At 41.3% G+C, this 15,853-nt stretch overlaps 1 protein-coding gene across 1 annotated transcript in view; it reads right to left on the reverse strand.

Moving 5' to 3' along the window:
• Positions 1-15,302, reverse strand: part of coro2ba (coronin, actin binding protein, 2Ba) — a 51,024-nt gene extending 35,722 nt beyond the window's left edge. The window contains exon 1 of the mRNA XM_004557963.5: positions 15,060-15,302. Coding sequence (XP_004558020.1) covers positions 15,060-15,074 — 15 coding nt within the window. The 5' untranslated portion in view covers positions 15,075-15,302. The remainder of the gene's footprint in view (positions 1-15,059) is intronic.
• Between the last annotated feature and the right edge of the window lie 551 nt (positions 15,303-15,853).

Here is a 15,853-nt window from a genome sequence, read left to right on the forward strand (position 1 = left end):
GTTTAATAGGTTCCCAGACTCAAAGGTAATGACGCATCAATGTATGAACCATGTATCAAAATAAAGAAACTACAAACATAATTGGAGATAAAGTATCTGAATTTCAGGAGCGGGACCACGCCTCCAAACACGCTCCTTCCGGTTCTCATCTATATATGTTCCCCCAGTTCTACAATCTGTTCATTCTCGTTTTCGTGCCCCACCGTGCTCCCTCCTCTTTTTAATTCTTTAAGTTCTTCACTTCTATTTAGTACATGGGGATCTGCCAGGTCTTCCGGCCTTCCCCAAACTGCAGCTCAATTCAAGTCTCAAGCCTCAAATAGGACGTGGGCCCAGCAAGTGAAACTTTAAGTAGCCATTTTTTTTTCTTTTGTTTCTCTCCTACGCTCTACTTCATCTCTCTCCATGAACCAACTACATAAATAAATGGCATCAGCACAGACCCAGTGAATCCTCCCAGCTGCAGTCACCACCCACGGAGAAAAAACTAGCAGCTGAAATGCAGACACAGCTGGCTCTCAGCTGGCGAATCCATCTGATAAACAATAAGAGACGAGGAAAATTCATACAGTAAGTCAACATATGGTGCCCATAGGAATTCTGTTAGCTACAGTCTATGTGTCGTCTAGTGCAAAGTATATAGATCTTATTATTAAAAAGTGAGAACAACATTATAAATGTGTCGAGCAAAAAAGATTTTTCGTTCCTTAAAACTTTAAATTAAGATCAATGTTGGGCTTTCTGTAGAAACTGCATAAAGATAATAACTTCTTAAAAATATGTTGATTGCCAGAAAAATGTGTCTAACGTGTTACAGTAATCATAAATGATTCCAGAGCTATCAACGATTGCAGCAGTTCATATTTGACATAACTATGAATTCTAAAGCCCAATCGTTTCCAAAAGCTCTTTGTTTCCCGCCTCAATTGTTGTACTGTTCCTTTTTAGACTGGCATGCCCACTGAGTTGCTATAGTGACAGCAAGTGAAACCCAGACACTTGGAGTTAAAAAAAAACATTTTTCCAAACATAAGAGCCAATTGACATTAATACCAACGTTTCTCAGCTGTGACCAAAAATATCTGGCAAAAAAAAAAAAAAATCTGGGATGATCTTCTGTGAAACAAATCCCAGTAGGCTATAAATCAAACCAGTGGTACAGTGTCATGTTGCGGACCACAAATATATTACTCAGAAGAAAAAAAAATCCGGTTTGTAGAGTACGCTTGGGGGGTGTGATCGTGTGTACAGCGTCTCTTTATGTCTGTCTCCACGTTGGTTGAGTGTGGAGTAAGTGTATATGAGAGCATGAGGGTGGGAATGGATGTTTGTATATGTGTGTGCCTGTATTTCTGTGTCTATATGTCAGGTTGGGTGTCAGGCGCCACCTCTCTGGGGACATCTCAGGCCCTCCAAGGTATGGAGGCCTATCTCCCCCCACCACCACTTCCCCTGCCAGTGGCGGACCCCCTCAGACATCGGTGCGTTGGTGGTTCTTTGTGTCCGGGGATGGGCGTCCAGGTACACACCGGCTCACTCCTTGGCGGCCGCTTATCGGGGCCTGGAGCCTGGGGCTCGCTCGGGCCACTTCGGAGGTGGGGTGCCCCCGGCCTCTCGGCCTGGGGCTCGGTCACTCAGGCGCGGCTGGCTGCCGGCGGAGCTCACGGGCGCGTCACTGCAACTCCCCCTGGCTTCTGCTCCGCGGCTGCTGAGTGAGCCCTCATCTGGGACTCTCCTCAGCTCTTTCTGGGACAGTGGCGCGGCTGCCCCTCTGTTGGTCTTCCTTGGTCTCTTGTGTTCTGGGGGCCTCTGGATGTCTGGAGTTTTGATCTCCTCCATACCTGCTTCATGCCCTGGAGGACGGGGCTGTGGCCCCCCCACACCCTCTAGCAGATTATTACATGAAGGAACCTTTTAAAAAAACAAGCGCGTCCATGCTCACAGGTGTACACACGGGTGATCACACCCACAAACTACACCCTTTTTGGCTCCTACCTCAAAGCACACTGTGTTCTGTTAATCTTATGTGCTGCACAATAATGTTTAATATTTAGTATTTACTGTCATATTCCCATATATCATTGTGATGTTGTTTATTCTATTACTCTTGTTCTCTTCTGCTTGTTTTCTTTTTTCTTTCTCAGCAGGTGATCCAGGTGATTGATATATGCATTTTTTTTTCTCTGCCCGTTCTGTTGGTTTTTGTTTTTTGCCCTTCTCCCCCGTCCCTCTTCTCAGCTGTTTCTCTTTCCCTCTTTCTTTCTCCCCTTCTTTCCCCCAGTCAAGTCTGTCCCGTATTCAGTAAGTGAAAATAAAAAGAAAAAAAAGAAAAAGAAAAAAGAAAAAAAAAGAAGAAAAAAAAAAGAAGAAAAAAAAATCTTAACCTAGTGCACCAACTAGTGGTTTTTTGAGATCATTAAATCATAAAATTAATGATTTTTTATAAATGTATTTCCTTGATTTTTATACGGAGGAGCTACTAACTTCTCTGGCCGCCTGTTGCAGGGTGTAATCATCCATATGATTCTTATTTTCATATTTTTATACCTGCCAACCTTTCAGAAGATAATACTCTGTTTAAACCACCTGTCTGTAAACCTAAAACACCAATTCCAAAAAGGGACACCAAATTTAAGTACAAACACAGCTGATTTTCATAAACAGAAAACCTGGAACTGTGGAACAACTTCATAACAACGTTCTTCAAAGTAAATCTATGAAGACCTCATTATGTCATCATCTGCAGTACACAAAATCATGCAAGAGTCCAGGAATCTGAAGAAATCTCTATGTGCACAGGACAAGGTAGACTGGATACTGGTGATCTTCAGGCCCTGCATTAAAAAGATGTAAAAATTCTGTCATGGAAATCACTGCACGTGTGCAATCACTGTCCATCAACACAGCTTGCCATCCACAAATGCAGGTTAAAGTTCTGTCACCGAAAGAAGCTGTATGTGAACGTGATCTAAAAATGGTACGTTCTTCTCTGGCCTAAAGCTAATTTAAAATGAATGAACTTTGCCTATGAAATGGGCAGTTTGAACATCTGGAAAAGGACCATCTATGCTGAACGATATATAGAAGTCTTAGATAAGTACACCCTCCCATCCAGGCAACAACTTTCTCAGGGACGGTCTTTCATATTTCAGCAAGACACTGTTAAGACATACTGCATCTATTACAATAACATGGCTTTGTAGGAGAAGAATCTAGGCACTGAGTTTACCTGCCTCATTGTAGATTTTTACTTTGAACGGGGGTTGTATTTGTCTAAATACAACACCAACCACAAAAAGTCACTTGTATAGCATAAAAAACCCAACAACTTTTACCTCATGTTTCAAATGACACAAATGTGGCCAAAAAAGCAACACTACCACTCCATAGTCAGAGAGACTGCTGAAATTGAACTCAGGTTTCTGCTACGCTGTTTTCTTTCTCCTCCACCTCCTGATTCCTGATCTTTCCAAATTACAACTGAGCTCTAACAAGCCCTACTATTAAAATGTGTTGCTTTGGCTAAACTCATGTAACAAACTGCTGACACACAAGGCTTTACGTGTGCCTTAAAGTTGACGCTTTCATCATGAATTGCAGCCTTTATAAGGAGCTTATAGGAAGCTGCAACTATTCTCATCCCTCTCATCCCATTTTCATGAGAGCAGGCTGTACCACATTCTTAACCCAGGGGGGTGAAAGACTGCCATTCAATAATGGTTCCTTTTGGCACCGTTTGGCTGAGGCTCTAGCAATATTGGATTTTGTGTCTTAATGGTTTTCATTCAAGGATCAAAAAGTCAGCAGTAGGATATTTTGGGCTTTGATTTGTTACGTTTTGAGTCACTCTTCAGGGTTGAGCGGTAAAAACTACCGTGTTACTTTTAGAAGAAGGTAGTAGTTTGGGTCAAAATATGCTGGATACTAAAATAGTCCATGTGAGATGAGCTGGAAGGCACAGATCTATCTCAGTATTCTCTAAACCCAGCACATCAGGCAAGAACGCAAGTATGTGACAGCAGTATTTGACACTCTGAGATCGATGCGCTCGCTCATCAGTTTGTACAGACCTAACTAAAATCCATTTGAATACTTTCGATGTGTCTTATTTGTAACAGCACTGAGCAGACTGTGACACAGATTGTTATGAGAGGAAAACGAGTGGGAATAGTAGAAACATGTGGTAAGAAACTGGCACAAAAAAAAAAAAGAACTAACGTTTTCTTTGTTTCAGAAACGAATCTCTATATTTACACTGTGATTAGTGCCCATGGGCAAAATACAGAGCTGAATTTGACCCCGATGAACTCTAATGGGGAATGTCTGAGTGTTTGTGTGTGTGTGAGCGCGAGTGTGGGTGGAAGTATCATCCTCCATGGATGTGCTCTCCCTAGCTGCCCTACTCCTCACTCACTGCTCTCTTATGTTCACTCAGCTTTTTAGTGCCGCCATATTCAGCGTAGAATACCTGAAGTATGAAGCATGTTTGCAGGAATGCATAATGTGCATGTTTAAATGTAACATACACAAGACAGTCCCAGTGCATCATACCTGAATCACAAAACATTATGCATCTGCATTGTGTGTTGTCCCTGCACAAGCATGCTAGAAAGAATAACACAGCACAGCCATTGTCAGCCTCACACCTGAGAATGTGATAGCATTGTGCAAAATGTTTCCATGATACTTCCATGACAGCTTGGTCTCACAGGCAGCTGCTGTTTCAGCAAGAAAATGGACCACCCTGAGTCTGCAGTGCCACTGCAAAGCCCTGCATGGGCATGCATGCACTGCTGCAGGTGCAATCACAGTGATGCATCAGAGAAAAGTGAGTTATTCTTCAAAGCACAAAGCCACCAATGGTCAAAATGCCAAAGTCAAGCCTTCAAACATTAGTCCACAAACCAGTTATTTTATTTTATAAAGCCAAAATCTATCTTCATATGAATGCCTGACAGCATCTCCTAAGTCATCAAGTCAGAATCCAGTATTGCAGGGTGAAAAACAAGCCCAAATCATGTGTAAACCCTAGAAATGGCTGTGTGGGAAAATTCCAGTAGATCAGCAGTTTCTGAAATAATCAGACGAGCCAACCTGAGACCAGGAACCATGCCACCTTCAGTCACTTAAATCCCCTTTCTGCTCAGAACCTTAACGTGACCATACTGACACGCCTAAATGCACTGGGTTGCAGCTACAGTATGTAATTGGATGATTGTATATGTGCGTTAATGAGCAGTTGGCCCAATAAAGCTGCCCATAAAGTGGCCATGTTTATACTTTGCTCAAAACACTTACTATCAGTTTCTCCATGCACGCAAAAAATAAATAAATACATACACCATAAATGCTAAACATTTTACTTTGAAACTGAAATATTTCATCTTACATCTGACAAAAAGGCTGCACACACTGGACAGTGTTGAGAATAGTTTTTGCTACCAATCTCCCACTTACACTCGACAATACACACTTGCACTTACAAAGTAAAGCCCCCTTCTCTCTGGAGTTACTTATTTCTTTGTCCGCAGGCCTACAAACAGGAAGCACATCCTATGTGTTGATTCTACAGACTACACAAACACACACGGGATGTACATTCAATCTCAGCTGCTGTGGAATAGGAATGCTCATAATGGTCAGCCTCTACTCTGTTTTTATCTCCCTCCGGAGGATGTTCACAAATAATTTCACATGATTTTGGCTTTTTTCATTTCAGCAGCTTCCCAAAGGGGAATCTAAAAATGAACACTCATATCCAACTTAGCCACACCAAAGCTTTCTCCTGCACACTTTGCCCAATTTATTCAAGTCATATTTTGAGAAGAAGGTCATCTGCTATAAAGGAGCCTGCGCTGTGTGAAAGCGTTTGAAGTTGAGGAATGATTTATGCAGTGACACAAGGAAAGAAGAGTTTCCCAACTTTTGGAAATCTACTTCAGGTTTTTCACACAGAATTGAAAAGCACAGATTTCACAGACACTTGCACGTACCGACACGTACACACAGAGCAGCGTAAGGAAGCTTTCTGACAGGCAATGAGCTCATGAGATCTGAATGTCTTCCTGTGGTGAATGCTTTTCTGTGGCTTTCTCACAACTATTCCCCTATTTTCCTCTATTTTCTCACACTTTTTTGTCAGCTCCTGCTCCTCATGCAACTTGCTCCCCTATGTTAATTCTTTTATCTGCTCCATTTAGAGTGAATATTTAAAGAAAAAAGCCTAATTCTGGATTTAGCATTCTTAATCCACTAAGCTGTTGTGTATTTTTCCTGCTTCAGGAAAAGCAGGTTTTGGTGTTGCTAGGTTAGTGATTTAGCATTTAGTTTAATGTTCCAGTCTGTGTGTCAAGGTGTGTGTGTTAGTTAGTGAGCATGCAGGGTAAACATGACCCCTGACAAATGGCCAGTGGTCTAAATCAGACTCAATTAAGATTTATGGTGGGCGAGGTGCCGCTACTTAAGAATTTAGGCAGTTTGAGTGTGGATTTCTGTGTGTGCGTGTGTCAGCCTTCTCTGCAGCAAGTGTTTATTTTCTCTTTCACTTGGACATGTTAAGTCCCTATTATCAGCATGTCTACTGAGAAAAAAAATATCTAGCTTCCATACCTTGAAATAGATCTGGAATTGCTTTCTGCTATAAGAGACTTAACTGCCGTACAGTTAAAAGCAGAAGCTGTACCATAAACACTCTGAAAATGGCTTTCAGACGTCTTTCCCACCACATGTGTGCTTGACATTAGAGCAGCGTGGGCCTCCTTCATAATTGGGGTGTTTGCAGATATGTAATTGCAAACACACTCAACACAGCTGGAATGCTGCTTTGAATTATATTCGATTCGTGTCAGGAAGTTAGATGTAAAGCCTTCGCTTGAGACTAAAGTGCATTTATATGCGTGCACTCGCGTACTTTATGAGGACTGAGATTTAGATGTAAGCGTATTTGTGTGCCCTGTTGGGCCAGACATCATTTATCACCACATGGTGTTAGCTGAGGATCATTTTTACTGGTCTGTAAAGGAACGAAAAAACAAAACAGGGGGTACACCAGGGGCCGCTCTTGCCCCTCCCTATCTTGGTCACTCATCTCTTCCCTCAGCGTCCCTCTGTCCTTCTTCCCGCCCCCTCACCAGTCCTGGCAGACTGCCCTTTCTGTGGTAACTTACCAAAAACAAGTGGACCATTTAAGGGATTTCAGCTTTTTAATCAAGCGGGTATTCAAGAGAACAGTGCTAATGGTCTGTGGAAAAAATTTCTAAAGTGGCACCTTTCTTTAATGCACTGTGGCACATTTGGATAGTCTGATAAATGCTCAGAAATTGCTTAAAATTTGAAACAGAATTCTTTCCATCTGTGCTTTTACTGCCCAGCGTCTCTGGCTGGAGGTCATTTGGCAGATCAAGGGCTGGGTGACCTCAGTCTTCTGAAGAGGTTTGTTTCTTTCACAGAGAATTCCCGTTGTGGCTAATATGACTCTCCCATGTGTCCTATGGACAGAGAGTAAAACTAAAACTGACAGGAAGGTAACTCTGGGCAACGATCAATGCTGAAGCGAGTGTCTGTTGCCCCCTGCATTGCTGGAGGACTCTGAAGAGGTCTTTTATGAAGCAAACCAAAGGCCGAGTGGTTTCACTGTCTGAGCACGGAGTAGCTGTGAGCCACAGGGTTTTTTTTGGCTAAAGCCTTAATTTTGAGGTAAAAACACAGCAGGTAAACTGTTTAATTTTTTTTTTTCATTTGCTGGTATTACCAGATCTCTAATATTCTATGCTCATGATAGTAATTTGTGTTTCCCATCAGCCTACGCATAACACGTCTGCCAGTTCACATTTGTGCCATCCCATCTATGTCCACGGGCTCATCACACACACAGACGGACGGACACGTAATCACACAGCAAATGAGAACATAGTGTCCAGATATAGTAATGATAATTTCAAGCTGTTCCCTGATGTGGTAGCAAGCGCAAGTATGCTTTCTGCGCTGCCTGCTGAGAGCAGCATGCTGTGTGCAGAACGAAGCAGCTCGCTCAAGAAAAGCATTGTTTTAATTTTTTATGTCTTTTCTAATCTGTGGATAAAATGTGAAATAACTCATCACAGCATTTATGATTTGGTATGCTGACCTCTAATGGATTACCCACAAAATATCTTTAAGGTGATTTCTGGTGGAAGATAAAAGATACAACTCCTAAACTGAATAAACTTCTATAATTGAATGCTGTATAATTGTAAGTGTATTAATTACTCTGTGAGAAGCACATGTTTTGCTTTACTTATTTATTCTTTCTTTTTCTCTTTTTTTGGGGGTAAAACACACTAAAACACTAGTTTCCTGTTAGGGATCCATCAGAAAGTGTTTCATAACAATGAGGCTTTTCTGTGTGGATTTTGCATGTTTTCCCTGTACTTGTTTGGGTTTTCTCCCAGTCCTTCCTTTTACTCCAAAAGCCCATAGATGCAAACGTGATAGCTTAATCTGTGATTCTAAATTAGCCTGGTCAATAGTGAATGGTCAGTCTCTGTGTGCTTGACCTGCAACAGAGTGGTCACATGTCCACAGTGAGCACTGCAACTCACGCAATGTGGTCTGAATACGACCAAAGTTGCGAGGATGACTAAAACTGCTTCACACTGGAAGCAATTTGCTTGTTGTATTGCTTTGAAGATGACAGCTGGTCACATGTGGGTATTTTTCATATGTCAGTCAACGGTACTCTATGCTCTCACAATAACTAACGCGTTATTAAGTAACGCGTTACAGTAACGCGTTACAGTAACTACGTTATTGTTGTAGTAACGAGCACGGTAACTAGTTATTATGCCAAAATCAGGAACGCGTTAAACGTTACTGGGATTTAGATAGGGTCGTTATTTGTTACTTCGTGCGGTGGCTATCGCGGAGCTTCCACAGATTCAGTAACATTAGCAAGTGGTGGAGGCCAGCAGGTGGGAAAGGGATGCAGGAGGAGCAGAGACCCGAGACGACCGCTGGTCCGAGTGTCAGGAGAACTGAACTTCAGGTAAGAAGTTATGACCTGCAGTCTATCTGGGTCAGATATAAACCAAGTTTAGGTGCAGTTTATTTTCGTTATGCTGACTTTTTTGTACTGCGTACTAGCTAGCATGACAGAGTTTTATACAGCTGGGTGGGTGCTATGATGTTACTGATGTTGAACTTTATTTTGTTCATAGGGTTAATTATTAGAGTTGCCAACCATCCCCTAAAAAATGGAATCGTCTCGTATTCAGAGAAAATATTACGCGTTTCGTGTTGAGGTGAAAAGGAACACAGTTTGTCCCGGACTTCAGCTACAATGAAAAAGACACAAAGCTGGAGTTATTCTGTGTCTTTGCTGCACAGCTGCCTCTTCTTCTCTCATTCTCTCCCCTCTCTCGCCTGTTTCTACTTCAATCATGAAACTGATCAATGATCAGCTGATCGGCTTTCCTCTCTTGTTTGTTTATCGCTCACTTTGCGCCAGAAAGAAGAAACCAGCGGATGTCGCGCTAAACAACAGTAGCACGTTTAAGCTTGATCAGCTGTTGTTAGAATTTATTTAATATTAATTTCTAGTATCAGCTGATGTTTGCTGGAGCCACAGCTGTAAAGCTGTTGGTCATGATATCGGTTTGGTTATGTGGTGAGAGGGAAACATGAAGATGAAACCAGGAGATGTCCTTACTGAACCATCAGAGCTGAACAGGTGATGGAGAAACAGGTTTACCTTTTAGGTGACATGAATGAGTTGAAGGGAAGTTATGAACTGTTTCTGAGAGACAAATAACACCAGGATCCTTTTTTATGTAGCTGACAGCTGGTAACTGTGCAGGGGCGGGTCTAGCAAAGTGTTGCCAGGGGGGCCAGGTAGGGCATTAACAGGGAGAGGGGGACACAAAGAAGTACTTTTCTTTCTTATTCCCATTTAAAATGTATAGCTTTTAAAAAATTATTATCTGAATCTTACAACAAACGATTGATAGATTGATGCATATATTCCATCAAAACTGTGTACATCACTGTCACAACAGCGTTTGTTTTCATTCAAAGGCTTTATGATTATTGCTATAATGGTGGGTCAGTCTCTAGTCAAAAGGTTTTTTGTCCCAGGCCAGCCCTGTATGCAGCTCATCTGCAGTCTGGTGTTATCTACATCTTCCTATTCGGAAGGCAGAATTTCCGAGTTCTGAGTACAATCGAAAGCACCACGACTGCAGTTTTCGTTTTGTATGTAAAAAGCGCACATGACGCTGTGACGTAGGCTAGAATCATGGCAGCGGTCAACGACGGTCCAGGTGTGGGATTTCTCTCGTGGAAATATGCACATTATTTTTTCCTTTGTATTGGTAGGTGGCACAGTGCACTTGTGGCAAGTAAGCAAGCTAGAAGACTGGCAATCTTGCTGGGTATCCAGTTACGGATGCAACACATTAACAAGAGAATTCTGAGTAAAACCAAAGTTACTTCCCCTAGTAACTAGTTACTTTGAAAGTAACAAGTAACTTGAAGTAACTGAGTTACTTTTGATAGAAGGAACTAGTAATGTAACTAAGTTACTAATTTAAAGTAACTTACCCAACACTGGTGGTCTGCTGTTTGGACTTAAAGTAAGTATCCACCAGAGCTTAAATACATTTTTGAAGATATTTTGGAATCTCAGTGGACACAAATTGATATCAAGGCAACTCTCAAAAACTAGTTGAACAAGACTAATGGGAGCCAGCACCCTTTAGTATTAGATTAGAGATAGTTATATTAAAAAAAACTCCAAGAAAGTTTTCCAAAAGTCTGGAAAACTATTGCTGAGTTCAAGATAAAAAAAAAAATAAAAATCAGAAAAATTAAAAGAAAGTCTTGATCCTTGGTTTCAAAACATAAAGGAATGACGTTTGACTCAAGATTTTTGCACAGTACTGTACATACTTACTTGTTGTATGTGTTTATTTTCACAGCACTGATTTTTAGACTCAGCTTCTGAGTCTTCTGACTCACTTACATGTGGTTGCAAAAGTACTTCCGGTCCTATAAAAGTCTATTGGACCTCTGTAAACACTATTATTGACGGCATGGCCTCAGTCACTTATTTTAGGTTATATTGAATAAAAATTTGAGTCCATTTTGCAAATGTTGTACATATGTTTCAGAAAGGAGGATTATCTGGGATATTATTGGCTAATGACTGATGATTAACAGGTTAAGCATACAGTTTTGCAGCCAGAACAACAAAATAGCAACGCCCATAAAAATCGAGTTTTCAAAGTGGGACTTCACAAACCTAATGTTTGCCTTTTACTGTTTAATTCATTTTAAATATGTTAAAAAATATCTGTTATTTTTAAACGGTATGTTTTAATATTGACTGTCAAAAAATGAATATAATTAATTTCGCAGTGCTGCATGGTATGTCTGTATAACAGCTGCTACACTTAGGATTTTTATAACATTCATAAAAGTAAAGCATTGAGGCAGGAAAAATAAATTTTGTGTCTGTTACAATAGAGTACAGGTTGAGATTGATTTAATGGGACACTGAGTCGAAGATCGATTTTAACTGGTGGTTTCAACAGAGCTTTCAAATGGAGTGAGTGAAACCTACATTTGGCGATTTTGACAAACTCAACATTTCTCTACACATTTTGTGTGCTCGCAAAACTGAAATGTTCTTATTTAATTCTGATTCACCCCTTTAGCAATTCAATTCACCTCTCCACAGAAATAACACGTTAAGCAGACTTAACAGATGGTTTCCTCTTCCTGAGCCCGGATCTGCTGGAGAGTTCTTCCTGTTAAAAGGGAGTTTTTCCTTCCTACTGTCTCCAAGTGTTTGCTCATAGAAGATCATCTGAGTGTTTTCTCTGTATTACTGTAAGAGCTTTACCTCAAAATATAAAGCACCTTGAGTGACAGTTGCTGTGATTTGGAGCTATATAAATAAAATTAAATTGATTAGAAAAGTTTATGTTGGGTCCCACCCACTTAATTTTGTCAGCGTTGTGTCGCCTTTATTTGCTTGAAGTTTCTGAAAATCTTCACTATCTATGGTCTTTAGTCTCCACATTGCTGCAAGTTGCTTCCAGTGTGTACATACCTCTTAAAAACTCAGGGATGGATCGATTTCAAATGAAAACAAACATGAAGGGGAGACGAGTAGATATTTCTAAAATAATTCTTTTGCATTTTGAGAAAAAAACTCTACTAAGTTGTAGATCACTTGCTCCTTAGCAACTCTGTAGCGTAAAAATATTGCTGTAGAATAGTTGCACACAGGGCATTAATTCTGCTCGTAAACCAACAGCATAATAAAGTCATACAGTTTAGGGATGCCCTCAGGTATTTACAAATCATATCAATCTGAGGTATTATGCTATTTGGTAGCATAATAGCTGGTAGCATTTGGCCCAAAGAAATTATTCTAAAGTGTCAGTCTTTGAAAGCTAAAGAGCTTATGGCTCTGTCTCACAGAGAACTCAGTCCAGTGAGGCCATGTTTGAAAGCAAAGGCTGTGGATTTAAACGTGCAATGACCTATTTTCTCTGTCAGCATTTTAAAAGACTGAACGGTAGCTTCTCACTCTGTCAGCTCAATGTGAAAGCAACGCACTTCTTTGACCTTTACAATGATCATTTTCTGGTTGGTGGACCTTCTTCATAGCAACCGCTGTTTCTCAATTACATCCAGGAGTTCCTGTAGTTCCGGCAACTTTCATTACCCTCAAATCAAATACATACTTTTTATGGAATGAACAATAACAAGTATAGCTATTTTTGGTTGTTAGATAAATCTAAAGTCATATATAACCACTGTATTTCTTCTTTTGTCCTACTTAATAGGATAAGGATTAAAATGTTTATAATGTACTAAAATAGAGAAAATAGATTTTAACAGCCCTTGCGGTGTTGATTAATATTTTTAATAATCAAATATGCAGATGTGCTCTTTGATGTTTAGAAATGATCCACATTCTGTTGTGTTTTTGACATGCTGGTGCTCAGGAGGCAGCATAAGTGAGCTGTGCTTCACTGCTGTTTAAAGAGAGCATTACTGCAACTGTGTAAATATCTACACTCTTATTTCAGCTCCACACTTTTTAAATAAACAGCGAGGAAAGGCAATGCAGATCTTGGTCTGATACTAAAGAGGAATCTCAAGGCTTTCCTGTCCACAATATTGTCAGTCTGCATCTATGCGCTGAGGGGAAGAAGGGTGTTTAGCCCCGTCAGCATAGAGGCCCTTGTCCTGTATCCTTCCCAAGGTGACTTCTCTGCTGTTGGCAGGCAGAGCCATGAACACAGCTCCCAAGACTCTCCCTCTCTCTTCTCTTTCTCTCCCTTCTTCTCCCACACACCCATCAGCGTTTAGATACCACCGGGTAAAACGCTTTCATACCTTTTTTTTTTTTTAACAAAGATGTCAAAGCATGTTTTTTTTTTCAATTTTTTTCTCTCACTTCCTCCTCCTCACATCATTTCCATAATTACAGGTAAGAAAAAAGCGTCATATTCATTACATTTCTTTTCAGTGCTTTGCGTCTTGTCTACAGTCAGATTTTGGTTATGGCTAAGTGCCAACACATGAGCACCTGACCTTTTCCTCTTTCAGTTCTCATAGTGGAGAACGTCCACCTACGCAGCAGCACACACACACACACCTCCCACACAAACTCTCTCTCACACACAAACACTCACACACATACACTGGCAGCAAAATTGTGCTTTGAGAGCAACTGTCTGTGAATCTGTGCAGGTTTGTGTTGGAGATTGCATCCTGGAAATGCAGACCTCTTCATTTTCTATTACCAACACTTTTTGGTGGAACATGGAGGTGTGTGACCACGATTGTGTGTAAATAGGCCATTATCCCATGTCTACAGTAGGTCATCTATTTCAGTCCAGGTTAATTCTCTACATGGGAGAAGGTGTGCTAATTTCCTCTCTCTGTCTGTCTGTCTCTCTCTCTGCATGTGTGTGTGTGCTAAATTGATTAAGAGGATTCGAGTCGCCGATGAACGTCAACACAAACTACGACCACCAGCACACACTTAGGTGCACATGAACTCTTACCCTACTTTAAGATTAGCTTTAGGCTGCTAATACACACAAACACATTTGTTGTCAGTTGAGAGAACAGCATAATGCCCCAAAGTATATCCCCAGAGGATGCACCATTATTCCCACCATATTTGTTTGCCTAACCCCACCCCTTCACCTAACTTTAACCAAAAAGTCTTTAATTTCAGATTTGTCTAATCCTTAATAAGGCTAGAGTTCCCCTGATGTCTGAACAACATTTTTTGCATTTTACTTTTACACTTGTTCATTAGGCAGATTATTTCACTCCAATCACTGGACAAACGTAAATATAATCCAAGGCACATCAGATCAGGGTGAAGTCACACTGATGCCACTAACAGTTGAGATGTGTTTACATGTGAAGGACTTGGACTAAGCATCCATGTAAGGTATAATTTGCTAAAAGTAATCTTTCTGCATATTAGTGTTACATGTGATTATTCGTGAAAGCAACCACAGAGCTTTCAAACATGCTTTATTCCCACAGTTGCTAGCAAACAACATAAATTGCTTTCAACCTCATGATTTGATTCTCGTGTTTTATAATGAAAGAAACATGCCAAACATGTTAACAGCCCATTATTAGCACCACATCAGTCCAATATGCATGATAACAGCTTGCAAAGCATCTGCTTTGTTACTAGACGCCAGGCCTCCTACTGGATTGCATCTTGGACTTTTTGAATGAACTTTAAATAGTTTCTATGCGGATAAAAATAAGACTTCTCATCCCAGAATGAACTGTTGCTGACCCGTAATGTAATGCAGTTAGGGTAAGAGAATGTCAATTATTGTAGTCTTATTAAAACCATACATGACACACATCCTCAGGCAGCAACATCCTGACAACCAGCTTCTATACAGGAACTCCAACACTACTCAAAAACACACATGCATGAGAAAAAATAATGCTTTCGGTCTCCTCAGCGCATCCCTGAGCCAAATTGTGTGGAGATCCTAAAAGTTGTTCCAGATCCGAAGCGGTCTTACCTTTGTGACAGTCATGCAGAATCAGTGGGTGAGGAGCAGGCCGGTGTCCCCTTCAAGCAAAGAGCAATGCCGCAGGAGTGGCAAAGTGATGAGGAGGAGAGGAGGGCAGCTCTGCTGAATATGCACACAAGGAGAGGGAGGGAGAGAGACAGAGAGAGAGAGAGAGAGGAAAGAGGAGGGGACAGACAGGTTAGTGTGTCTGGCTCACTAAGTACGGAAGGGCTGATTGCTGCTGCAGTGAAGTAATGGCTGGCAGTCGACGTGTGGTTGGTTACTACAACAGGGAAGAGCTCCCTGCTAAGATACACCCCTCCCTCCTCCCTCCCCAGCTGCCCGCACGCACACACAAACACACACACATGCGGATGATGTGCTCAAAGCCTGACTGCACTACTCTCTCTCACTGTCTATCACAATATGATTAGTGATGGGCTAATACAGATTACTGATTATTAGCAGTGAGGCAAGGCTGCGGGAGGAGGCGGGAGCAGAGACCCCGGGATAGGAGAGGACTGCAGAAATAGAGACGGAGGGAGGGAGGGGAGTCAGATGCTGTGTCGCAGTCTGCTACTCAGGCATGGAGCCGGCTGCACGTCATCTGCCGTGTGCGTGTGTGTGCCTAAGTGTGTGAACGACACAGGAAATAATGAGGGGAGACAAGAGTCTGTTAGATATTTGCACCAAGTTCAGACTACACTGAAGGGATGTTAATTCTACATATAAAACCATAAAGGAGTCCTTGGCAGATACAAATGGACACACAGGTAAAAGTTGTAGAAGCTCCACCTTGGAGG

This window comes from Maylandia zebra, linkage group LG1, assembly GCF_041146795.1.
Source record: "Maylandia zebra isolate NMK-2024a linkage group LG1, Mzebra_GT3a, whole genome shotgun sequence".
In the NCBI taxonomy this organism is placed as follows: Eukaryota; Metazoa; Chordata; class Actinopteri; order Cichliformes; family Cichlidae; genus Maylandia; species Maylandia zebra.